The sequence below is a fragment of the Lytechinus pictus genome, chromosome 7 (genome assembly GCF_037042905.1).
Source record: "Lytechinus pictus isolate F3 Inbred chromosome 7, Lp3.0, whole genome shotgun sequence".
In the NCBI taxonomy this organism is placed as follows: Eukaryota; Metazoa; Echinodermata; class Echinoidea; order Temnopleuroida; family Toxopneustidae; genus Lytechinus; species Lytechinus pictus.
The window spans coordinates 28894613-28922464 of record NC_087251.1 but is presented as its reverse complement, the minus strand read 5'-3'; the positions used below and the strand labels follow the sequence as shown (position 1 = coordinate 28922464).

At 39.1% G+C, this 27852-nt stretch overlaps 1 protein-coding gene across 2 annotated transcripts; it reads left to right on the top strand.

The window, feature by feature from the left end:
* The first annotated feature begins 435 nt into the window (after positions 1 to 435).
* On the top strand, positions 436 to 25148 carry LOC129264613 (triokinase/FMN cyclase-like). 2 transcript variants are annotated; one of them, XM_064102413.1, is made up of 14 exons: positions 436 to 675; positions 5206 to 5424; positions 7827 to 7937; positions 12550 to 12731; positions 13666 to 13744; positions 14571 to 14695; positions 15560 to 15734; positions 17187 to 17309; positions 18029 to 18169; positions 19323 to 19457; positions 20149 to 20252; positions 20779 to 20916; positions 22717 to 22806; positions 23065 to 25148. In XM_064102413.1, the coding sequence occupies exons 2-14, from the start codon at positions 5214 to 5216 to the stop codon at positions 23218 to 23220; spliced, it is 1770 nt and encodes a 589-aa protein (XP_063958483.1). In that variant the 5' UTR covers positions 436 to 675; positions 5206 to 5213; the 3' UTR covers positions 23221 to 25148. The 2 variants fall into 2 exon arrangements, with proteins under 2 accessions (XP_063958483.1, XP_063958482.1); XM_064102412.1 differs by having other exon boundaries at positions 450 to 675; positions 15560 to 15738; positions 17191 to 17309; positions 23065 to 23304.
* The last annotated feature ends 2704 nt before the right edge of the window (positions 25149 to 27852 follow it).

Below are 27852 nucleotides of genomic sequence, written 5' to 3'. Positions count from 1 at the left end.
ATCTATGTACGAAAAACCAAATCCCATGAATATATATGGCGGCCATTTTGGACGCCATCTTGAATTTGAACCCCATGGGACAATATTTCGTTCTGGGAACATCAAAATTCATTCACTACACATCTTACGGATTACAAAAATGTAGGTTAAAAAAATATATCATTCGGGTGCATGGGAACCCTATCTCTCTCCCCTACTAATTAGTCATTTACTTCGGATAACAATTTGATAAAGGTCTATGCGCTCTCCTTGTCTATTGTCTTTTCGTTGATGCCCACATGATTTACTTTACTCCCGTGATTTACTTTTGATCTATGCCGAAGGCCGTGGTTCCCAGGGTCCCCAGGGCCCAGTCCCCATACCATGATTTATCCAAGTTTTATTTTGGGATGGGGTGCAGGCATATAGATGTATACTAATAACGCAATAATTAGTATCTATGGGTGCAGGTGATATGCGGAGGCCGAGGGGGCGTGGTCTGGCATGCGTTACGATCCCAAGTTCCTGAGCTGTGCAGATATTGCAATTATTGGAGAACCTGCATACCGGTACATAGCAGATGCAAATGAATGATAAATTGTGGCTTTCATGACCATTTTACATGTTTGTGGATGGAGATTTGACTGATCGTCACCCAGGATTATTGCACAGATCTGTAGAAGGCATACTGTACCAGTGAGTACCTAATAGTAAGAGTTAGTTGCAGCCCCACTCGTTGATTTTCGCGTTTTGTCCAAACTGATAATCTTGTGACTTAGAAAGTTGGGATGATTTGACTGAAGTGCTAGAGAGTGAATTTCGTTATTTTAAGGTAACTTAAACTCAAGATAAGGCTGAGCACTAGTTTGTGGAGATGGGGGAGGGAGCTAGATAGCTGGAGCTGGTTGAAAACCAAGATTTTTTTTTTTTAAGATTGCTAGGCCTACACCAAAAAAAATCAGAAAGAAGCTCAAGAAATGACTATTTTTTCCACTCTAAGCACCAAGGCTATTAATTCCTGTGTTAAAAAAGTGAGTGCACGCGAATTAAATGTTGGACTTAAATTACTTGATCTTACCATGGAGCTCCATGACGAAATATGTTCTTAAATTAGACTCTAGATATTACTAAATTGAAAAAATGTATAAATAGTACTCGCCTGGTCTTTTCTTCACTCTAGGCGACACCGCAATACTTACCCGTGTTAATAAAGTGGGACTCCGCTCACGCGCGTTTGGGCCTCCCTAGCTTAGAACTAAGCACTAATATCACCTTAAAAACTAAATCTACAAGGTATGTATAATCTATTTAGTAATTTGATAATGTTTAAACGGTACTCACCAGTTCTTTTGATGTATTTTCTCCAGAATTCCCACGGATTTGTCCCAAATCTTGCGACAAACCACGTCGCGGTAGACAGCTGTACATTTTTTTTTATTTATAAATAAAGCGCCCCTTACGATAGTTGTTAACAACGCGGCCAAATCGTTAGGTTTTTTGCACTGTGTCCAAGGCTTTTTTATTTTGTTTTATTTTTTATTTTTTAATAAATATTTTGTTCAATAGCGATTTTTACGTCAAATATTAAATTTATATCACAAAATATTTTTTAATTGTAGAAATATACATAATATTATGCAATAATTTATTCTATATATATTTTATAATAAAATTTATAATTGTTGCGGTGGTAAAAAAAGGATAGTCGATTGATCAGGTGATGACCACACGTATCACGTGATCTGAAAATCAGCTTCATACCGCTTTGATCGCACTCGACGGTGACCGGACTGACTGCCAAAAAAAGATCGAAAAATGACTCAGATGTAAGTTTCCCTTTATTTTATTAAATTCAAATTAGGAATAGGAATATATTTAATGGGCAATCTTTTAATAAATGATAAACAAACGAGGACAAAACTCATATTTTGGGAGTAATATCATACTTGGGTGCAGGAAACAGTACGGTTAGAAGTTCTAACCTGTTTTTAACGCATTGTCGCCTATGAGGTCCATACATGCTAATGTTTGGACCTCATTGGTACTAGGAGTGCTTTTCTTGGGGTATTGAAGCCTTTTTGTCCAGAACTTGCTCAACTTTTGCGGCAAATTTTGACGCCATAGGGTTGTGCACATTCTCGTTTAATACTGGTTGTCACGTGACACGGCAATGTCGTTAGGCTGTTTGGCCTGTATTCAAGGCGTTCTATCCGTTATGATTTTATATTGAATGAAGCTAATTCCATCAGGTATAGGCCCCTATCAAGTCAAAATCGATACAGGGATCGAGGGGGGGGGGGGGGGTGGAGCCAAAAATTTCCCAGTCACATGGTATGAAAATTATATTTTTTATGATTGTCCACGATCATTAGGGCAAACCCGTGTGTGGCAGTACGGTAGCGTGATGAGTAAAAAAAATAATAAATAAAAGAAAGAAAGAGGGCCAATGTAGGCATACATGGCGCGTGGGAATAAAGTTTATATGTTCCAAGCGAGTGAAGCAAGCGAGAAAAAAACTTTTCGTGCAAATCTAAATTTGAGATAGATATCTTAACTTACACTTTTCCTTTTCTTTTCATTAATTCCCTTCATTTCTTTTTTATCTTGGTTGTAGAACTTTCGGGGGCCCCTAGGCCTAACCCTTCCATCGTGTACCCCCAGTGCAATATCAGCAGGTGGGTCTCGATATCTCTGGATATTTAGCAATTAGACCTATTTATAGAAAAACATAACGTTAATGTTTTGACCCCTTCCCCCCAAAAAAAGGAAAAACAATTATAAACTAAGTTATATACATCCCCCTTTTCTCATTTCGCTTTTTATTTTCTCTATTCCCTCCTTATTTTTTTTTGGGGGGAGGGACCTTTTCGGGGGGCACCGCCCCTAGCTACGCGCCTACCAGATGAAGAGGCGAGCGAGCAAAACCTTTGTCACTTTTATTACAAATATCAATTTTGCAATAGATTTTGACATAACATTTGGAATTATTCTCGCATGCATTTTTCTTTCCTTTTGCTTTTTTATGGCCTTTTATTTCTCTTCCCTTTCTCTTTCTGTCTTTCTTTCTTTCTTTCTTTTCCTTCCTTCATTCCTTTTCTCTTATCCCGTTTTTTTTGTGTGAAATCCACTGGACCGGGGATCAAGGGCCAGCCTGCATGCCCCCGGCGGTTTACGCCTCTGCCGTGGATGTAAGCTATCTATACGCATGATCTTAATCTTCATTATGATTCAAACTATATAGAGGCGCATCCAAGATTTTCCAAATTAAGTAGGGGGGGGGGGGCGGGGTGAATTTTCTCAAGTAAAATTTGACAACTCCCAAAAAAGGTTCTTACTAAAAAAAAAAAAACGGTCATTATATTGTCTCGCGTAAAGTTTGACAAGTTAAAAAAAAAATGGTCACTCAAAATGAAAGTCATTTTGTCCGCGTAATATTCGGCAAGCCCCCCCCCCCCCCCACAAAAATAAGAAAAGGGAAAGTCATTTTGTCCACGTGATATTTGGCAACCCCCCCCCCCAAAAAAAAAAAAAAGTTTTAACTATAGCAATGATCGAAGGTCATTTTGTCTCGCGTAAAATTTGACAATTTTTTTATAAAGTTGTCACTAAAAAAGAAGGTCACTTTTTCCACCGTTATATTTGGCAAGCCCCCACCCCCATAAAAAGTTTGTCCCTAAAAGTGATGTATAGAAAGTCATATTGTTAATTTGTTCCCAGTAAAATTTGACAAGCAAAAAAAAGGCAAAAAAGAGAAAAGAATATGAACGAAATATCCCCATTACAAATAATGCTGTGATTCTCATAAGGGAGGGGGGGGGGCACATAACTAGTATTAACAAAATATTTAATTCCAAAATGTTTACTATAAATCTCAAAAGGGGGAACGGGCAGAAATGCTCACCCCAACCCCCCCCCCCCCCGCCACTGATTCCAATCAATAATGACTTTTCTCTGCAATACTGATGCTTTGAAATCAAGATACTGAAGATTGATACGCTTAACATAAATTATGAACGTCTGACAAAAAGATAACCAACCGATCACCTGACCGATCAGCTGACCAGTACGCGTATCACTTCGGAGTTGATCACTCGTCGCAGCTGTGTGGAACGCTCACCGAAAATCAACAAAAAGGGCCTGAAATGTAAGTTTAACAATAATCGATTTTAATTTCAACTATTTTTACAACTAAATAAAGGTTTGCCGTCCGAATGAAAGGTATATCGGATAACTCTAACTTGTATTAAGGTGTACATTTACCAAAGTCTTGGGTTGGAAATCAGAACAGCATTGTCCAACCCATAATTTGGGTAATGTCGCCTATGAGGTCCATACATGTTAATGTTTGGACCTCATTGGTACTAGGAGTGATTTTTTCCACTGCTTTTTTTTAGCTTTTTTTCTTTGAAAGTATTAATAGCTTCTTTCATATTTTAGTTATCTTTCTTTTCTTTCGCCATTTTTTTCTATTTTTGTCTCACCTGCATAGCAGAGTGAGACTATAGGCGCCGCTTTTCCGACGGCGGCGGCGTCAACACCAAATCTTAACCTAAGGTTAAGTTTTTGAAATGACAGCATAACTTAGAAAGTATATGGACCTAGTTCACGATACTTGGCCATAAGGTTAATCAAGTATCACTAAACATCCTGCATGAGTTTCACGTCACATGACCAAGGTCAAAAGTCATTTAGGGTCAATGAACTTTGGCCGAATTGGGGGTATCTGTTGAATTACCATCATAACTTTGAAAGCTTATGGATCTGATTCATGAAACTTGGACATAATAGTAATCAAGTATTACTGAACATCCTGTGCAAGTTCCAGGTCACATGATCAAGGTCAAAGGTCATTTAGGGTCAATGAACTTTGGCCAAATTGGGGGTATTTGTTGAATTACCATCATAACTTTGAAAGTATGTTGGTCTAGTTCATAAAACTTGGACATAAGAGTAATCAAGTATCACTGAACATCCTGTGCGCATTTTAGGTCACATGACCAAGGTCAAAGGTCAATGAACTAGTGGCATGCACCTGTAATCCAAGGTAGACTGGGGAAGTTTGCAAATTGATGCAGATGTTTGAGGTTTGAGAGTTGGACACGTCTTTCGGAATAGGGACATTAAATGTTGGTCCCGAACGTAAATAATCATATCTGATTGGTCTACGGTAATTTTTTTCTTGCATATTTTAATGCAATGTGTTCTGTTATTACTATAACTTTTTAGGTTGTACAATGACTACTACTCAACCCACCAAAAAGCTTACAAATGACGTCGATCGATGCGTTGATGAAGCGATAGAAGGACTAATTTCTATAACACCAGGTATCACCAAATTAGCTGGTCACCGAGTGGTTTTGCGAGATGATTTGAATGATGTTAAAAAGAGTGGAAAGGTGACGTTACTTTCTGGGGGAGGCTCTGGCCATGAACCAGCCCATGCAGGTAAGGATTGTTGAGATGGAAATTTGAATAAATACAGAAACTACTGTAAAAAGCTGATGGACAAATAGGAGGGAGTGGAGTCATACAATTTGTACTTTGAAGTATTAAAGGACAAGTCCACCCCAACAAAAAGTTGATTTAAATAAAAAGAGAAAAATCCAACAAGCATAACACTGAAAATTTCATCAAAATCGGATGTAAAATAAGAAAGTTATGACATTTTAAAGATTCGCATATTTTCACAAAACAGTTATATGCACATCCTTGCTGGTATGCAAATGAGAAGACTATGACGTCATCCACTCACTATTTCTTTTGTATTTTATTATACGAAATATGAAATATTCTAATTTTCTCCTCATTGTCAAGTGATACAACAATTAATTCCTCCCTGAACATATGGAATTAGCATTGTTTAATACTATATGGTTTAGTGAAGTTGGTCCTTATTGTCAAATCTATAAAAAAATGAAATATTGTATAATTTAAACAATAAAACACAAAAGAAATAGTGAGTGATGGACATCATCGACTGACTCACCTAGTTGTGCATAGCACTGTTTTGTGAAAAATAATCGAAACTTTAGAATGTCATAACTTTCTTATTTTACATCCGATTTTGATGAAATTTTCAGCACTATGCTAGGTTGATTTTTCTCTATTTATTCAAGTCAGCATTTTCCTGGGGTTGACTTGACCTTTAATTAATATAGGTCTCCTAAAAATACCACGACTTAAAGAAAGCTGCTATCACCTGAGTAATTTTTCATGAAACGCAGGTGATGGGTTACAATCAGGGATATTAGTATAAACATCTTCAGAAAATAAATTGAAATGGTGAAATGGACCCACTCTGTCCTGCTGTCTCCATACAGACACTAGGTCCACCGTCGGTGCAGGCTGCTACTGTGCACACATTTCCCTACACACACCATCTCGTACACATACATACATGTGTATGCAGGGGGGCACAGTCATTACCCGGGGGGGCCACTTACATTGACGAGTGGATACCATGCGCGACCAAAAAAACACGTAAAAAGGATGTCCTTTTCACGATAGGGCACGTTACCTACGTAACGTGATAAGGGTGTCAAAAACACAAAAATAATGAAAATAGGGTGTCTATTTCGCTAGGAAAATTACGTGTTTAGGGTCGAATTTGCGGGAATGATAAAACAAAATTAAAATGTTTTATAAAGGATGTCCATTTTGCCCCAACACTTCGTGTTTAGAGTCCGATTTGCGCGAGGTGTAGAAAGTGGGGTCGTACTAAACCAAATAAGGTAAAGCCGACGACCGTAACAATAAAACATTCCTGTACTTGTTTAGGGGTTCATAACAGGGAATATTTGCCAAGAGTATCGTTTTGTTTCCAATACTTGTTAAGGGTAGGGTTTCACGCGCCAATACTTGTTAAGGGGTGCATTTTCAGAATATGGAAATTACGTGTTTAGGGTGCTTTTCGAGACCCCATGGTCGCGCATGGTATCCACTCGTGAATGGAAGTGGCCCCCCCGGGAGTCATTAGAAGTTGAACACCATGCTATTCCGCACACTTTTTACCTCCCTTTATATACATTTATTTATACATGCTTTTCTGGACAGACAAAATTGTTTGCATCCATTTTTTTGCCTTATATTCCTGAACTATTACTCAAATATTGACACCATTTCAAGTATGAAAATGAGGGTTTTTTAATAAAATCTTAAGTTAATATTTGCCTTTAACCTCTGTACAGAAATGAATCACAATTTAGCTTGTATTTTGACCCTGAAGGGATAAACATATATTTTGTCCCTGTGCACTTCCAAAGGAATTGAAGGCAGTTTGGTAGGATGTGCAACGCTCATCATAAAAGTTGGTAAACTAAAAAAAAAAGATTGCCTGCATTCATTGCTCCGTGAGATACACCCTTTAATGGGAAGAATAAGAGACCAATGTTTTGCATTCATTATGCCCAGAAGACCGTTACAGAAATAATTGTAATTAAACACAAGTCTAAGAATCAGTCACAACTTGATTTTCAACCAATGGAAGAGCCGTGGTGTAGTGGTTCTGACTCTCTCCTTGTAATGAGAGGGTCGTGTGTTCAAATCCTACCACGGCATAGCATCCTTTGGCAAGGTGTTACTCCACACTCTGCCACTCTCTCTGCTAAATGGGTACCCGATAGGATGTGAAAGTCATAACAACTTGTCCAGTACTGTGTGCAACTCTGTGCCTCAATGGTGACTGGCTGAAAATATTCCCCAGGGAGTGGAGAATGTGCATACTCTACATTGTGTGTGTGTGTACCAATATATTTTTGTTATTCATTGGGTTTATTTTTTTTTTTCCTTCCATCATTTGCGTTCATCATCTACAGTGATCATCTTATTGCTCTTGTGATATGTTGTAGGTTATGTTGGACGTGGAATGTTGAGTGGTGCTATCGCTGGATCTGTGTTTGCTTCACCCCCTACCAGCTCAATACTAGCAGCTATACGAGCTGTTGGTCGAGATCATCCAGGTAATATGCAATGGGTTCAGAGTCCTGTCTTATACAGATTTGTTATAATAACAAGGCACAATTTCTAACAAGTTAATTCTCAGCCAATCATATCGAATGAATTCAGTAGCTTTAAACTGTTATTGCAAGTTTGTTTCTGTAATAAGTTTGATGAAACAGGTCCCAGAAGTAATACCTGAGAATTATTAGGCCAGTCTTGACCCAGAGGCCTGCCTCAAAAATTCATTTCCTGGATTTTGCTCTGCTTTATAGCATGATGGTTTTATTTGAGGTGTTGCTTAAGGCCCTTTGTAAAGTTTGTTTGTAAAGCTATTTGTAAAGTTAAATAATATTTCATTATTAAATGACAAATTTGAGTCTCGTTTAATTTTTGTCTCACCTGCATAGCAGAGTGAGACTATAGGCGCCGCTTTTCCGACGGCGGCGGCGGCGTCAACACCAAATCTTAACCTGAGGTTAAGTTTTTGAAATGACAGCATAACTTAGAAAGTATATGGACCTAGTTCATGAAACTTGGCCATAAGGTTAATCAAGTATTACTGAACATCCTGCTTGAGTTTCATGTCACATGACCAAGGTCAAAGGTCATTTAGGGTCAATGAACTTAGACCATGTTGGGGGAATCAACATCAAAATCTTAACCTAAGGTTAAGTTTTTGAAATGTCATCATAAATTAGAAAATATATGGACCTAGTTCATGAAACTTATACATAAGGTCAATCAAGTATCACTGAACATCCTGCATGAGTTTCACGACACATGACCAAGGTCAAAGGTCATTTAGGGTCAATGAACTTTGGCCGAATTGGGGGGTATCTGTTGAATTACCATCATAACTTTGAAAGTTTATGGATCTGATTCATGAAACTTGGACATAATAGTAATCAAGTATTACTGAACATCCTGTGCAAGTTTCAGGTCACATGATCAAGGTCAAAGGTCATTTAGGGTCAATGAACTTTGGCCAAATTGGGGTATTTGTTGAATTACAGCCATAAATTTGAAAGTGTGTTGGTCTAGTTCATAAAACTTGGACATAAGAGTAATCAAGTATCACTGAACATCCTGTGCGAGTTTCAGGTCACATGATCAAGGTCAAAGGTCATGTAAGGTCAAAGAACTTTGGCCACGTTGGGGGTATTTGTTGAATTGCCATCATATCTCTATAAGTGTATTGGTCTAATTCATAAAACGTGGAAATACGAGTAACCAAGTATCACTGAACATCTTGTGCGAGTTATAGTAGTTTTCAAAATCAGCACTGCTGCTATATTGAATCGCGTGATGCAGGTGAGACGGCCAGAGGCATTCCACTTGTTAAATCTATTTACTTAATTTGAAATATGCAGATGTTGGTTACCATCTGTATTGTAACAAATATGGTATTGATTTAAATGATATTGGATGGACAATCAGGTTTGATTAAAATGCCAATGACATTAATTAGAATAAGATGATGCAGTCACATTTCAGTCAGATAACTTTGTAAACATCCATGCAATGCAAGTGGCGCAATGAACACCATACATACAGTACAGGCAGCTAAATTGATTACACAAACTAATACTTCTCACAAATACCTGCTCAGAATTTATGCATTATATTTATTAAAGGCTAAAAAAAACTTGTTTTATCTTTCATTATAATCATTTAAATGTTCATGTTTCTTGTTGATATTGTTACTTTTGCATTACTTTATACTTTAAAATAATGTGTTTTCTTTTAGCATGCTGATGAATTTCACACCCAAATGTAAACATTACAATTACAAATTTCCATTTGATAGTCAATAAATATTTTTAATTTAGGTACATATCCTCATGTGACCAAATAGCAAGCACTGGTGGAGCGTTCTCTACTCACATTCAAGCGCTCATTTATGTAAGAAGAATGACTAGGACTTGGTGATGAGAATTTAGGTGTCTGTTTCTTTATTAAAGCCTGGCATCCAAGTGTCCACTCAGCCTGTTTCTCCAATTCATCAGTTCACCAACTACAGTCATACCAGGGAATAGAATGATTTGTTTCTATGTATATATACACTACTCAAAAAAAGTTAAGGACCACTTTTTAAAACGTACATAAAGATTTTATACAAGGTGTTTTATTTCTGGAAATACCTCAGTACAACTGTCCTAAATGTCCTTAAACACGCTGTAATCAATTTCACGCATGGGTGGTTTCAGTTGTTGCACAATGTCTCTCGCATCACTGCACATCCTGAAAAGTGGGCCCCGAGGGGTATCAGCTACCGACATGAAGTGGTAAAAACGAATGTCTGAGTGTCTTTCAGGCAGTTCAGTAAAAAGTGTGACCACCTCCTGCAGCAATAACGGCTTCACAGCGCTGTCTCATGGAGCTGATGAGGCGATTGATGTCTCTGACGTCCAGTGCATCCCATGCAGCCTCCAGAGCCACACCCAGCTGCTGCAGTCCAAGTGGATGGGCTTCGAGCTGGTCGAGACTCCTCCCCATCATGTCCCAGACGTGCTCTATCGGGTTTAAGTCCGGGGACCTCGCTGGCCACTCCATACGCTCAATCCCCTGGCCCTCAAGGAACTCGGTCACCACCCTAGCTCGGTGGGCACGGGCATTGTCATCCATGAAAATGATGTTTTGTCCCACATTTTCTGCAAATGGCACCACTATAGGTTCAAGGACCTCATCCCTGTACCTCACTCCTGTCATTGCTCCCCCTGGGACCACGTAGAGATGAGTACGGTTGGCGTAGGTGATGCCTCCCCACACCATGACGCTGCCTCCCCCATAACGGTCATGTTCTGCAATACAGGGGTCTGCAAATCTCAATGAAATCAATTTCACACATGCAGTTCTTTCATGTCTCTTGCATCATTGCAATGTGCCCGTACAAAAGTGGCTTCCAAAGCATTTTCTGTCTTTAGTCTCTACAATCAACAACTTGCTGACAATAGCAATGCCAAGATACAGCTGTCCAGAATGCCATCAAACACAATGACATCAATTTCACACATGCAGTTCTTTCATGATGTCTCTGGCATCATTGCAGTGGGCCATAAGACAAGTGTCTTCCAAAGCATTTTCCGTCTTTAGTCTGTACAATCAACAACTTGCCTACAACAGCAATGCCAAGACACCACCTAAGTGAAACAGATGTAGCCAGAGCCCTAGGGATGCTGGAAGCTGGCCTCAGTCAGCGAAGAGTAGCCAGAATGATGGGCGTGTCACACAGTGTCATTAGCAGAGCAAATCAAAGACACCGAGAGACAGGGCTATACTCCGAGAGACCCCGCAGTGGCCGACCAGTTTCGACAACCCCTAGAGATGATCGCTACTTGACGAATCTCAGCCTCCGCAACCGCTTTCACAGTGCACACCGCCTCAACAATGACTTCGCTGCAGCAACTGGAGTGATTGTTTCCACTCAAACAATCCGTAACCGACTTCACAGAGCCAATATGCATGCCAGACGGCCAGCTCAGTGTGTCCCACTCACCCCTGCTCACAGAAGAATTCGTCTCAACTGGGCCCGGGAGCATGTCAGATGGACCAGACAGCAATGGCGTAGAGTTCTGTTCACAGATGAGAGCAGATTTTCCCTTGACCACAATGATGGACGTTCGAGAGTCTGGAGGCGACCAGGAGAGAGATTTGCAGACCCCTGTATTGCAGAACATGACCGTTATGGGGGAGGCAGCGTCATGGTGTGGGGAGGCATCACCTACGCCAACCGTACTCGTCTCTACGTGGTCCCAGGGGGAGCAATGACAGGAGTGAGGTACAGGGATGAGGTCCTTGAACCTATAGTGGTGCCATTTGCAGAAAATGTGGGACAAAACATCATTTTCATGGATGACAATGCCCGTGCCCACCGAGCTAGGGTGGTGACCGAGTTCCTTGAGGGCCAGGGGATTGAGCGTATGGAGTGGCCAGCGAGGTCCCCGGACTTAAACCCGATAGAGCACGTCTGGGACATGATGGGGAGGAGTCTCGACCAGCTCGAAGCCCATCCACTTGGACTGCAGCAGCTGGGTGTGGCTCTGGAGGCTGCATGGGATGCACTGGACGTCAGAGACATCAATCGCCTCATCAGCTCCATGAGACAGCGCTGTGAAGCCGTTATTGCTGCAGGAGGTGGTCACACTCGTTACTGAACTGCCTGAAAGACACTCAGACATTCGTTTTTACCACTTCATGTCGGTAGCTGATACCCCTCGGGGCCCACTTTTCAGGATGTGCAGTGATGCGAGAGACATTGTGCAACAACTGAAACCACCCATGCGTGAAATTGATTACAGCGTGTTTAAGGACATTTAGGACAGTTGTACTGAGGTATTTCCAGAAATAAAACACCTTGTATAAAATCTTTATGTACGTTTTAAAAAGTGGTCCTTAACTTTTTTTGAGTAGTGTATATAACAATAGTACTTTCTTAGTAAATTGCAACAGATTATTTGGTAGCTTATCATAAGCTTTACTCTGTGGCTATCTTATTGCCAGAGATACTGTAACAAGATAATTACTTTCATGACAACCTAAAGACACTACAGGTGGCACTGGAATAACTGGGCATCCTATGTGGCATTTAACGTTTAACCTCTGTGTAACTTTACAAACATCCTCAATTTTAAGCTGGAACATTATTGATTGTCAAGAATTATACCGGAGACTGCATCAACTTTGGAATCGCCTTGGAGAGGGCCAAAGCTGAGGGGATACGAGTAGAGATGGTAGTAGTCAAGGATGATTGTGCTCTCACTGGTCAAGAGTTAGATGATCGCAGAGGCCTTGCTGGAACAGTCTTTATTCATAAGGTATGATGGACAAGTTCCTCATAGTTGTGATATTGGTCATGTTTCTATAATATTCAGTAGAGTGTTGAATCATGTGTGAAATCCTAAGAAAAAAAAGAAAAGAAAAATAGAATAGTAAAGTTTGAAAGAAATCAGACCAGAAATACTATTATTTCATGCAGTCACAAGTTGGTTTTGATGTACATTATTATTGTCAGATCTTTAGTTCATGAAAAGGGTCATGCATATGATTATGAAAAGTATAAAGTAAAATATGACTGCTATTCAGTTCTATAGTGTTATATCAATTTTACTAAATGTAGGATGTTTAATACAACTTCTTATCTTTTAATTTCACCTCCTGACAATTTGGTGACAGCAGTGGGATGAAAACCTTCACTTTCAATATTGACTAGGCTTGGAATGATTACCCTTTTCACCATTTGATGGTTCACCAGGGTAAACAGTTGAATAGTTTGAATAATCTAGTTTCCTGGATTATCAGAAATAACAAAAAGGTGACCCTTTCACACGACCGACCAGGGGTCACACATGATGAGTGAGCTGACACGGTTGAGTGTCCCAGTACAGTGCCTATGACTGATGCATGATCGCCAGAATGGCCATAATCGTCTTGTCTTGATAAAGTTACAATGTTTGGAATTCATTAGATTTTAGTATAAATTTTACATTTTATCTTACACTTTGTTGTCCAATATCAAAGATTGTAGTTACATGTATGTACTTTTGATAACCGGATGTCTCAAACCAGTAATCAACATCTGATTTACATTTGATTAGTGTAAAAAGTAGTATTCGGATCCTGATTGTTGGTAAACTGATCAAATACATTGGTTGTTTGAGTATCACTCCCAAGCCTGATATTGTCTTCAAGTTGATTCCTTTTTGACGGGCAATTAAATCATATTTTCTTTGCTTTGTATTTTATTGTAAGATGGCAGGAGCAATGGCCGAAAATGGTTTATCATTGGATCAAATAAAACAAACTCTTGAATCTGCCTGCTGTTCATTAGGTAAGACTTTAGATAAGTAATACATTTTAATCTTTGTAAAGAATAGAAACATAATTAAGTGTGGTTTTTAATCAGGCTAGTTTATTTTTATTTTAACATTGTTTTTTTTCCTTGCAGTTCTAGTTGTGAAAAATGTCGAAACTTTATTGGCTCATATTCTGAAGTCAGGTTTAACTTAGACCATGGTCTAATCTGTGCTAAAATTATGGAAAGCCAAACATGTCAAAATTATCCTTACGCTTACTGTGCTATTTTCTAACTCATGAATGGTAAAGAAAGTTATCGTATTTATCTTTCCGAAACAGTTAAGAATGATTTGAGTGAAAAATGAGCTGATACATTTATATTGTATTGTTAGAGATTTATGCAAACTATTGCCTATCCATAGTTAAACCACAACTTTAAACATTACTTCAGAATATGGGCAATTATGTTTATGTTCCAGAAGTTTGTGTAACCTATGTCTGATTGTTACTATCAGTTCATTGTCAGGAATATTAAACACAACAGAAGAAATATCACAGGTAGAGATTGGAGAGGGGGCAACTGCCCCTACCTCTTTTTTTAAGGAAGTAAATCAAAGAGGCAAAATACAAAATGAATGAAACAGTGGGAGAGACGAGAAGAAAGATGAGTTATGGAAAAAGAGCACAGGGTTTTGAAACTGTACACTACTCCTTTTTTATTGGCAAAAAATGAAGCCCTCTTTGGGTCTGCTTGCCCCTCCCCAAATCAGAATATTGTGCAGGTGCTTCCCCTGATATTGACAGTTTTATGAAGGTGATCGTAATCAACCATTTTCTTATCTCTTCCCATGACAATACAGGGACTGTCGGAGTGTGTTTGTACCCTTGCAGTGTACCAGGAGCTGGCCCATCATTTACTCTCGGTCCACAAGAATTGGGACTTGGACTTGGTATACACGGAGAAGCAGGGATCAAACAAATACAGGTGAGTATTTGGTTAAGTAACAAAAATGGGGGTGGAAAGAAGATCGAGTTGGGAGGGAGGTTACCAAAATAGAATTTGAATTACCCGTCACTGCAGCACTCTGTCCATGAAACTGGTTCTCATCATTATTCACAATTCATCGTTGAGGTGACAGAAAATTTTGAATTATTACGTATTACTTCTGGGGTTAAGTGGCCAGAGCTAACCACCACCTGTTAACAGTCTCAACATGGAAGATGCAATGTCAGGCATGCTGCAGCATCACCAGCAAAAGAAAGGCAATGTAAAGGTATTGAACAAAAGTATGTGGTTCTATTGTGAGCATGCGCTTGGTTGTGGGAAGTTGCATAACATTGTCTTCTGTAAAATGTGAGTGATGTGTTTTCAGATTAAATGATGATTCCACAGAGGTAATGAGATCTGAGCTCTCTTTAAGGAGTAGAGCATAGCAAGTTGAAAAATATTCTGTCAACAATTATTTCAAAATCTGTGAAGCATATTTTGATTCTTAAATTGTAACATATCCGAAAAATCCGAAAATCCATAATTTATTGTTCGAAATAGACATGAAATGAAATACTCCGAAAATGTGCTTTGCCCAATTGATCGTGGGCCCGGCAGCCACTGTGCAGCGCCAGATCGACGAGGCTCTATCCCTTTAATCGTTGAACGCCAAACAGGGTAGCAGCAACTCCCATCTTTTAACGTCTTTTGGTCTGACGCGTTGTATTTAGTTGAGTTGTATTTCGCAATATGCATCATTAGGAATCGACTTTTGGATGGCATGGATTCTTTGATTAAAAAAAAAATCATCATCATGCTGATGCTAATATACTTAAACCTGTCAACCTCCGTTCCTGATAGATATCAAGTGCAAATGAAGTCGTAGCTACCATGTTGGATCACATGAGGGACTCTACAAACAACTGTAGACTGGACTTTAAAACTGGCGACGAGGTTGCCCTTCTAGTAAACAACCTAGGTGGTACATCAAATCTTGAGATGTCCATTGTAGCTCGCTCGGCATTTCAGTATCTTAGTAAGTACATTATCCTTTACTTTTTCAGAATCTGGGGAGTGATTCAGGAAACACCTTGTCAATGATTTTCACTTATAAAGTTAGTCTGGGCCAATCAGACGCAAGGATTTCAGTAGCTTGTAATAGTTCTCAGTGAAAATCACCGACTATTTTGTGTTTCATGAAATGCTCGGGAAGAGTTCCATATGTACCCCCTCCCCCAATAAGATTGAAAATGAAAATATGGAGAAGGTTCAAAATAATATATCTAGCCCTAATATGTGTAGAACATACATGATGGGGGAGTGGAAATACATACCAAATATGTCTTTATTCTGTCAAATTTTCAGTGCGTGTAATTGTCCATAGACATTGGTTTATTTAGTCAACAAAGGTTCTGTAAGTCTAGACTAGTCGAACTATTGGCACATAATTGCTTTAAAAAAACTTCTGGTATCGGCGCTTCTTGCTAGTGTACCGCGTAACTAGCGGGAAGCGGTCTTGACTGCAGTTACAATGAGGTGAGTTCGAGTCCCAAGCAAGGTAAGCAACACAAAAAAAATCCATAGAGAAATCTGAAGTGAACAAACCAGAAGTCTCAACAATCTTCTTATCTTTGGTGGGGGTACACATGGAACTCTTTCCAAATTATGCTCTCCTGCTGTTGTTTTATTTGGTAACAATAGTATATCTATGCATTATTAATGAAAATTAGAATCGGGTGTGACTTTGATTAATGGAGGAAATTTTCTCTCAGTGACTGTTTGTGAAAGGCTGCTGATAGTGCACCTATGAACTGGTGTTGCTGTAAATACTTAAAATGATAACAAATTGACTAAGTTACTTTGAAGGCGACATGTATTGCGCAGTTGTTGGCCCAACAGTTTCAGCTTTTACTTGTAAAATTTTTAAAATGTATGGGGAAAAATATATATCTCTTATGCACTTAAGTTATCATTCCAATATATTGAGCTCTATTTTAACACAGAACATCATTATTATTGTTTTTATCATTTAGAGAGCTATCCCAGCAGCAGACTATTTATGCATTATAGATGCATTCACCAAATATCATAAAAAGAATGTGATGCCTCACAATATTTTAAGTCTTTTTTACAAATGTTGTTTATTTTTTAAGTTTACTGCCACAGGAGACAAGGTAGAAACATGTTAAATTTGGAAGAAGAAAATATATCTTAATATCACTCCATTATCTTCAGTGTTATTAAATTGGAACCTTTATGAATTTGTGTGATGCTCATTATCATGAGCGGCTTACTTTCACGTGGGTCGACAACTTTTTCCTAGATAGCATGCACTGCAAGTGAGACTAGAAAAATTAAAGAAACATTAAACTGAATGCTGTTGAGTGTACCGTTGTCAACCAATCTCCCAGGATTAACGTGAAGCAGTGACGTAACAAGAAATTGAGCACAGAATTGAGAGAGTGATTTTTTTTGGTATTTATTTCAGATAGGGCAGGAGTTAAGGTAGAGAGGGTGTACTGTGGTTGCTTCATGACATCTTTAGAGATGGTCGGTGTCTCCCTTACTATCCTCATCCTTGATCAGGATAGACGCCGTGCATCATATCTTGGTGAGTACCTTCCACAGCTGTCTAAAGAATCTGATGTAAATTCTTCTCAGTCATTCAGTTTGTTCAATATGAAGAATTTTGATTTAAAGACCTGAAATACAACTCACTGTTCCAATGCATCGCCAATCATTAATTGACTTCTGTGGGCAAATGACTAACCCATTAAAGGGAAGACACTTATAATGTTTGGCTTAGAGTTATTTTTAATCCAATTTCAAAGCTATTTTGTGTTATTAAAGCCTTATTTGACCAGCTTCTAATCTTCAAATTGGCAACATTACCATTTTCCTTTCAATGTCGTACTTACCCCTTTCAACACCGATGCCATAAAGGTAGAATTGAACTGAATTATAATTCTTCTATTTCAGCACTGGTTCAGTTATGATGTTTCATTTATAATTTTGAGGCTATCACTCTTTCTAACAAATTACTAAAATGAAATGTCTCCTGAAGGAAAGAATGTTTATTGAAATGTATCAATGATTTAAAATTAATCATGTTTTAGCGTTTTGAATGTGTTTTGAAATATGTTATATTTATGTCAGATTATATCATTCATTGTCAAAATGTATTTATTATCACATACCTGATATTTTTTGCGAGTATTGTTCTTGCAAAGAAATGAATGTGTATAGAAGAAAAGAAATAATGCCAAAACAAACAAACTAAGATTAATTTCCTAAATTCACAACTTGGCCATTTCTTCTCATCATCAATAGACCAGCCAACCTCAGCTCCTGCATGGCCTTCTGTTTGTCATCGTCATGGTAACATATCACTTGGTAAAGAAATTCAGGTTCCTGAGCAAGATTCATCAGTATCTAGTTCTGTGACAAGCAAAGGAAAGAAAATGAGTAATGGTAAGCCTTTCATCATTTCAATAAAGAACTCTTATACTGCACGATCAATTGTATTCTGGAGTTTCAAAGCCACTATGCCATAGCCACTTGGAACAATGCCATCTCAAGGTAGCCGTACTAAAGCCGGGGTAATAATAATAGCAGGGCCCGTTGGGAGAACAGTTTTCAGAACTGAAGCGGCTACCCTGGGTAAATATGCCGTTATTATTATTATCTCAAAACCTAAACTTCCTCAATTTGACACTTTATCGTTATCAAATTCAATTTCAATTCATTTAATTTCAATTCCATTTATTTCATCCAGGATGAAAGTCTCATAATATGTACTCACTTATATGTTCTCACTACAATAGGGAATAAATTGCTTGTAGTCTTTACAACATACATACCACAATGTAATGTGGTGAAAGGATATATGTATTAAGACTATCCTATTGCACAAAGGCTTATGGCAGGTGATTTACCGTGATCTGTGTTTGGTGCCCCTTCAAGTCTATTGAATTTGCAAACCACTCTTAGTATAAACATAATTTTTCAAATATAGGCTATAGAAGATTTGGGTTAAGTTTGACAGTTAGTCACCTGTTGATAAGATTTAAACTTTGTAATTAAACTTTAATGCTCATAATTGTTGTATGCTGATAGACTCGTCAATCTCATACCATAGAAACATCGCTTGAAAATGAAGATGTTTGTCTTTTTTTAGAAATAAAACAATTTTGAATCAAGATCAAAAAGCATTATTTTATTGTATTTCATTATCATAAAATCTTAACAAAGTTTCATTTTCAGAAAAATAGCATTGTTTCCGGTTTTGACCATTGATTTCAAATTATGCTATACCAAAGAAATACCTGTCTTGAAAGTGCTTTCGGTTATGTGATCCTTATCCTTAACCATGATTCATTGTAATAACTCTTATCTCATTTCAATCAATTTCTCATATTCCTCACATGAATGAGATTTTCTTTTCTTTATAATTATATTGAATGCACATAATTCCAGTATTCTGATAGACTCGCCAAACTCATACCACAAGTACATGTATGAGATAATTACTTTCTCATTTTTCTGTTTTGTGACAATACTCTTTGGAGGTTTATGCACACTATTGAAAGAAGGAGAACTCTTTGGTTCTTTCTTTTCTATCCAGAGGAGAGTAAACGAATTAAGGCTGTTTTGAGTTGTGTATGCAATAGATTGATGGAGAGTGAGAAACTTTTAAATGATCTTGATACCAGCAGTGGAGACGGTGATTGTGGCTCAACACTCAGAAGGGGTGCCGAAGGTACGGTTTGTATTCACTTTCAGGAGATGTAGCTTTCTAATATCCAATCATTAAATTTGTAAAGTAAGTGCACAAAGGGCTGTTTTAGAATGAAAATATATTATAAGATTATAATATAATATGATATGATATGATATGATGTGATGTGATGTGATATGATATGATATAGTATAATATAATATAATATATAGATGCCAAACTTGAATTTTAATGGCTGAGAACATCCAATGACTACTACACTTTTGTAATATTGGAATGATAGATGATACTCACATATAATTCACTTTTCTGACTCTTTACCAAAACTGTAGGTGGGCTTTAAAGCGAAAACACTTAGTAAAGTTAAACCCAACAGCTGACTGGAATATGATTAGCTATGTATGTGGTCTCAGTAATCTTTACGTTTCAAAAGTTGATTTATGCATGCTGATTATCATATTTAAAGTTAAACACATTTTCACATCAAAGCACATGTACATGCAAGTTTGCCCTAAAATGAGTGAGGCTGTGTGGGGAGGGGTAGGGCTGGTTTAGATTCACTAAAATTCTCAAAAAATCAGATTCTCCTGATTCACATTTACTCACTGAAATTTTATAATTGCTTAATCTACCCAGTGATGCAAACAAATTGTACAATGGAGTGGCCTGCCTGTATTTGTTTAACACGTCTGCTTTCTGATTTGACCCACAGCAATGAAGACCTGGATTGAGAGTGAGGAGCTGACGTCAGTGAGTCATGTGGCTGGTCACATGTCTATCATAGCAGAGGAGGCAATGGGAGGAAGCTCGGGAGCGGTGAGATATTGCGCTCGAATTATGATTTACATATCTTTGAGGAATATTGAACCCTTGCAAAAGTTGCAATGCTTATTTTAGAGTCCATATCAGCTGTAAATACTTGTTGCGTGTTTGCCCCAATTGCTCTCCCGATACTACTTTTTACAGTCACTAGTGATTTCTGTGATGTTCAGGTTTTTTTTTTTCATCTTTACATAATTTTCATAATTTGTGCACATTCTGCAGGTGCCAAATTGAAATTATTCCCTGTTGCATAAAAGTTATCATGGAAACTATATCATGCAAAGATAACAATTTGCTGCACCCAATTGAATCAAGAATTCTTTGGTAGTTACTAGTCATTGATAAAGTTACCATAATAGTAAATTCTTGCAATGGGTCCTCTCAGTGAAGAGTGGCAAATGTAAATTTATGAATTTCTAAAGAATATATCAATATAATCTGAGGAGTTCCTACATACAACAGGGTCGTGACTATCAGATCACTGAATATTCTTTATTACATGTCTTGATCTTGATTGTAGTTCTATGGGTTGTTCATGCTAGCAGCTCAACAAGCACTGGGAGATCAGCCAGGATTAGGTGATTGGGTAGAGGCCCTTAGGCAAGGCATGACAAGCATCATGAAATATGGTAAAGCAGCAGTTGGAGATAGAACCATGGTAAGTCCTCATTTCCTTCAGGGGTCTGTTTCATAAAACAACTTGCCAGAGATTTGCATTGAAAATATTTGCTCTCCACCAATAGAATTTGAGGATTCGAGGAGCTTTTCAACAATTAGTGAAAAGAAATGATGAATGGCTTCATAAAACATTCCCTAGGACAGGCTTTATTTATGAGGGCTAAACTTACTTGTATATGATTCTTTGTGTTATGTATTCAATCAAATGTGTTTTGTCTTTGCATAACTTCACTTCTGTTACACATACATACACTTGTATTCATTATGATATAGGAATTAGCATTATTAAAGCCCATTACTGACTCTGAGGTTTTTGTCTCGTCTGCATAGCAGAGCGAGACTATAGGCGCCGCTTTTCCGACGGTGGCGGTGGCGGCGGCGTCAACATCAAATCTTAACCTAAGGTTAAGTTTTTGAAATGACATCATAACTTAGAAAGTATATGGACCTAGTTCATGAAACTTGGACATAAGGTTAATCAAGTATTACTGAACATCCTGCCTGAGTTTCAGGTCACATGACCAAGGTCAAAGGTCATTGAGGGTCAATGAACTTAGACCATGTTGGGAAAATTATTTTCAAAATCTTAACCGAAGGTTAAGTTTTTGAAATGACATCATAACTTAGAAAGTATATGGACCTAGTTCATGAAACTTGGGCATAAGGTTAATCAAGTATTAGTGAACATCCTGCTTGAGTTTCAGGTCACGTGACCAAGGTCAAAGGTCATTTAGGGTCAATGAACTTTGGTCAAGTTGGGGTATTTGTTAAATTACTATCATAACTTTGAAAACTTATGGATCTAGTCCATGAAACTTGGACATAAGGTTAATCAAGTATTAGTGAACATCCTGTCTGAGTTTCAGGTCACATGACCAAGGTCAAAGGTCATTTAGGGTCAATGAACTATGGCCGTGTTGGGGGTATTTGTTGAATTACCATCCTAACTCTGAAAGTTTATGGATCTAGTTCATAAAACTTGGACATAAGAGTAATCAAGTATCACTGAACATCCTGTACGAGTTTCAGGTCACATGACCATGGTCAATGGTCATTTAAGGTCAATGAACTTTGGCCGTGTTGGAGGTATTTGTTAAATTACCATCCTAACTCTGAAAGTTTATGGATCTAGTTCATAAAACTTGGACATAAGAGTAATCAAGTATGACTGAACATCCTGTACGAGTTTCAGGTTACATGACCATGGTCAAAGGTCATTAAAGGTCAATGAACTTTGGCCGTGTTGGGGGTATTTGTTGAATTACCATCCTAACTCTGAAAGTTTATGGATCTAGTTCATAAAACTTGGACATGGGTGTAGTTGACAGTCTTAAGTCTCTGTTCAAATGTCATTTATGGTCAATGAACGTGGTATTATGTCATTATATGAATTATGTTTTTGTGAGTGATTATTTTATAGTAGTTTTCAAAGTTAGCACTGCTGCGATATTAAATTGCGTAATGCAGGCGAGACTGCCAGAGGCGTTCCACTTGTTATTGTTACTTTGTGATTCTTAAACCCATGAAAGACCCAACTGTAAACCCATGAAAAAGACACTGCTAAATATGATTTAGATTCAGATCAGATTATATACAAAAAGTGCACTTTTACCTCTTCTGATTGAAATTTCTCCCAAAGTCAACCAGCATTATAATTTCCAAAGAGATTTGGCTTCTTATAGGCAGATTTTGTTGTAGTACATATCATGATATATGCTTTTTTCTCTGCTAATTTATTTGTGATGTAACTGTTTTGTATATGATGATTGTTTTTGATCAGCTGGACCCCCTCGATGCAGCATACAGAATACTGAAGGAAGGTCTCACTCAAAACTCAGATTTTATGCAGAATTTGGGAGATGCAGTCAAAGTGAGTTGATGAAATTTGAATATATTATCAGATAGTTGTAAAATAAAATGAGATGCTGAAAGGCAGTAGGAAATGCTAGAATAAAATATTTGTTGGTACATGATAGCAAATTAAGCTTTGGACCAGTTAAAAGTAACAGGAAGTAAAAAAGCAAAAACACAGGTGATTGTTGGCACTCAATTTGTTTAAAAGAATATATTGAAATGCATTTATTTATGTAAATATATTCTATAATTTTCCCATGCTTTGATTAAACAGGCTGCTGAGAAAAGTGCTGAAGCTACATCTAAGATGGCCGCCAGAGCCGGTAGAGCAAGATACGTCAACCCAGACCTATTAGGACGGCCTGACCCTGGAGCAATGGCTGTTGCTATATGGCTACGAGCAGTGCATGATGCTTTGACAACTGTGTGATCAAGCTTTCTCCATACCGCAGGTAGAACACATTCACTCCCTGAACTTTATGGTCCAAGTTAAAGCGGCCTGCCATTGACAAATCATGGGGAAATTGAATCAATAAAAAAATTTGCAAAAGGCCAAATGATGTCATGAGAGCCAGTCCGACTAATGCGATAAAAGTTTGGACAGCACAAATTTGACCGAACTCGTGATCGTTATTTACTTCGGGTTATCGCAGTTCTAGTTTCCAACAATCCCAATTCCTAGACTCTTAGCAGGTCTCTTGATTGCGAAACCAAATCCAAAATGAATATCCTATATGTGAGTTACATGTTTCAAAGTGAAAACATGCAGTTTACTTCTGGTGTGGACAGTCTAGTAACTATTGCTCTCCTATATTAGACCTCCCAGACATGCCGACGTCTATTACATGTAATCGGTTAGGATGCTAAAACATCCCAGGGAGCAAAGACGGCTGATTGGGGGGGTTTCGGGGGAAATATTGAACAAATATTATTTTGCTCAATTTTGGCCAATTTTGCCCAATTTTTCATGTCGCGGGTGGGGCGAGGGGGTCGAAAATTCAAACTCCCTGGATCCTCTTGATTCTCGCTGTAATAATCGGTTAGGATGCTAAAATATCCCAGGAAGCGAGGACGGCTGATTTGGGGGGGTTTAGGGGGAAATATTGAACAAATATTATTTTGCTCAATTTTGGCCAATTTTCCATGTCGCGGATGGGGCGAGGGGGTCGAAAATTCAAACTCCCTGGATCCTCTTGAATCTCGCTGTAATAATCAGTTAGGATGCTTAAACATCCCAGGGAGCGAAGACGGCTGATTTGGGGGGGTTTCGGGGGAAATATTGAACAAATATTATTTTCCTCAATTTTGCCCAATTTTGCCCAATTTTCCATGTCGCGGGTGGGGCGAGGGGGTCGAAAATTCAAACTCCCTGGATCCTCTTGATTCTCGCTGTAATAATCGGTTAGGATGCTATAACATCCAAGGGAGCGAAGACGGCTGATTTGGGGGGGGGGTTTCGGGGGAAATATTGAACAAATATTATTTTGCTCAATTTTGGCCAATTTTGCCAAATTTTTCATGTCGCGGGTGGGGCGAGGGGGTCGAAAATTCAAACTCCCTGGATCCTCATGATTCTCGCTGTAATAATCGGTTAGGATGCTAAAACATTCCAGGGAGCGAAGACGGCTGATTTGGGGGGGTTTCGGGGAAAATATTGAACAAATAATATTTTGCTCAATTTTGGCCAATTTTGCCCAATTTTCCATGTCGCGGGTGGGGCGAGAGGGTCGAAATTTCTTACTCCCTGGATCCTCTTGATTCTCTTGATTTTCACTATAATAATCGGTTAGTATGCTAAAACATCCCAGGGAGCGAAGACGGCTGATTTGGGGGGGTTTCGGGGGAAATATTGAACAAATATTATTTTGCTCAATTTTGGCCAATTTTGCCCAATTTTCCATGTCACGGGTGGGGCGAGGGGGTCGAAAATTCAAACTCCCTGGATCCTCTTGATTCTTGCTGTAATAATCGGTTAGGATGCTAAAACATCCCAGGGAGCGAAGACGGCTGATTTGGGGGGGTTTCGGGGGAAATATTGAACAAATATTATTTTCCTCAATTTTGGCCAATTTTGCCAAATTTTCCATGTCGCGGGTGGGGCGAGGGGGTCGAAAATTCAAACTCCCTGGATCCTCTTGATTCTTGCTGTAATAATCGGTTAGGATGCTAAAACATCCCAAGGAGCGAAGACGGCTGATTGGGGGGGGGGGTTTCGGGGGAAATATTGAACAAATATTATTTTGCTCAATTTTGCAAATTTTGCCCAATTTTCCATGTCGCGGGTGGGGCGAGGGGGTCGAAAATTCAAATACCCTAGATCCTCTTGATTCTCGCTGTAATAATCGGTTAGGATGCTAAAACATTCCAGGAGCGAAGACGGCTGATTTGGGGGGGTTTTGGGGGAAATATTGAACAAATATTATTTTGCTCAATTTTTCCCAATTTTCCATGTCGCGGGTGGGGCGAGGGGGTCGAAAATTCAAACTCCCTGGATCCTCTTGATTCTCTTGATTCTCGCTGTAATAATCGGTTAGGATGCTAAAACATCCCAGGGAGCGTAGACGGCTGATTTTGGGGGGTTTCGGGGGAAATATTGAACAAGTATTATTTTGCTCAATTTTGGTCAATTTTGCCCAATTTTCCATGTCGCGGGTGGGGCAATGGGGTCAAAAATTTAAACTCCCTGGATCCTCTTGATTCTCGCTGTAATAATCGGTTAGGATGCTAAAACATCCCAGGGAGCGAAGACGGCTGATTTGGGGGGGTTTCGGGGGAAATATTGAACAAATATTATTTTGCTCAATTTTGTCCAATTTTGCTCAATTTTCCATGTCGTGGGTTGGGCGAGGGGGTCGAAAATTCAAATTCCCTGGATCCTCTTGATTCTCACTGTAATAATCGATTAGGATGCGAAAACATCCCAGGGAGCGAAGACGGCTGATTTGGGGGGGTTTCGGGGGAAATATTGAACAAATATTATTTTCCTCAATTTTGCCCAATTTTTCCCAATTTTCCATGTCGCGGGTGGGGCGAGGGGGTCGAAAATTCAAACTCCCTGGATCCTCTTGATTCTCTTGATTCTCGCTGTAATAATCGGTTAGGATGCTAAAACATCCCAGAAAGCGAGGACGGCTGATTTGGGGGGGTTTCGGGGGAAATATTGAACAAATATTATTTTGCTCAATTTTGCACAATTTTGCCCAATTTTCCATGTCGCGGGTGGGGAGAGGGGGTCGAAAATTCAAACTCTCTGGATCCTCTTGATTCTCGCTGTAATAATCGGTTAGGATGCTATAACATCCAAGGGAGCGAAGACGGCTGATTTGGGGGGGGGGTTTCGGGGGAAATATTGAACAAATATTATTTTGCTCAATTTTGGCCAATTTTGCCAAATTTTTCATGTCGCGGGTGGGGCGAGGGGGTCGAAAATTCAAACTCCCTGGATCCTCATGATTCTCGCTGTAATAATCGGTTAGGATGCTAAAACATTCCAGGGAGCGAAGACGGCTGATTTGGGGGGGTTTCGGGGAAAATATTGAACAAATAATATTTTGCTCAATTTTGGCCAATTTTGCCCAATTTTCCATGTCGCGGGTGGGGCGAGAGGGTCGAAATTTCTTACTCCCTGGATCCTCTTGATTCTCTTGATTTTCACTATAATAATCGGTTAGTATGCTAAAACATCCCAGGGAGCGAAGACGGCTGATTTGGGGGGGTTTCGGGGGAAATATTGAACAAATATTATTTTGCTCAATTTTGGCCAATTTTGCCCAATTTTCCATGTCACGAGTGGGGCGAGGGGGTCGAAAATTCAAACTCCCTGGATCCTCTTGAATCTCGCTGTAATAATCGGTTAGGATGCTAAAACATCCCAGGGAGCGAAGACGGCTGATTTGGGGGGGTTTCGGGGGAAATATTGAACAAATATTATTTTCCTCAATTTTGGCCAATTTTGCCAAATTTTTCATGTCGCGGGTGGGGCGAGGGGGTCGAAAATTCAAACTCCCTGGATCCTCTTGATTCTCGCTGTAATAATCGGTTAGGATGCTAAAATATCCCAGGAAGCGAGGACGGCTGATTTGGGGGGGTTTAGGGGGAAATATTGAACAAATATTATTTTGCTCAATTTTGGCCAATTTTCCATGTCGCGGATGGGGCGAGGGGGTCGAAAATTCAAACTCCCTGGATCCTCTTGAATCTCGCTGTAATAATCAGTTAGGATGCTTAAACATCCCAGGGAGCGAAGACGGCTGATTTGGGGGGGTTTCGGGGGAAATATTGAACAAATATTATTTTCCTCAATTTTGCCCAATTTTGCCCAATTTTCCATGTCGCGGGTGGGGCGAGGGGGTCGAAAATTCAAACTCCCTGGATCCTCTTGATTCTCGCTGTAATAATCGGTTAGGATGCTATAACATCCAAGGGAGCGAAGACGGCTGATTTGGGGGGGGGGTTTCGGGGGAAATATTGAACAAATATTATTTTGCTCAATTTTGGCCAATTTTGCCAAATTTTTCATGTCGCGGGTGGGGCGAGGGGGTCGAAAATTCAAACTCCCTGGATCCTCATGATTCTCGCTGTAATAATCGGTTAGGATGCTAAAACATTCCAGGGAGCGAAGACGGCTGATTTGGGGGGGTTTCGGGGAAAATATTGAACAAATAATATTTTGCTCAATTTTGGCCAATTTTGCCCAATTTTCCATGTCGCGGGTGGGGCGAGAGGGTCGAAATTTCTTACTCCCTGGATCCTCTTGATTCTCTTGATTTTCACTATAATAATCGGTTAGTATGCTAAAACATCCCAGGGAGCGAAGACGGCTGATTTGGGGGGGTTTCGGGGGAAATATTGAACAAATATTATTTTGCTCAATTTTGGCCAATTTTGCCCAATTTTCCATGTCACGGGTGGGGCGAGGGGGTCGAAAATTCAAACTCCCTGGATCCTCTTGATTCTTGCTGTAATAATCGGTTAGGATGCTAAAACATCCCAGGGAGCGAAGACGGCTGATTTGGGGGGGTTTCGGGGGAAATATTGAACAAATATTATTTTCCTCAATTTT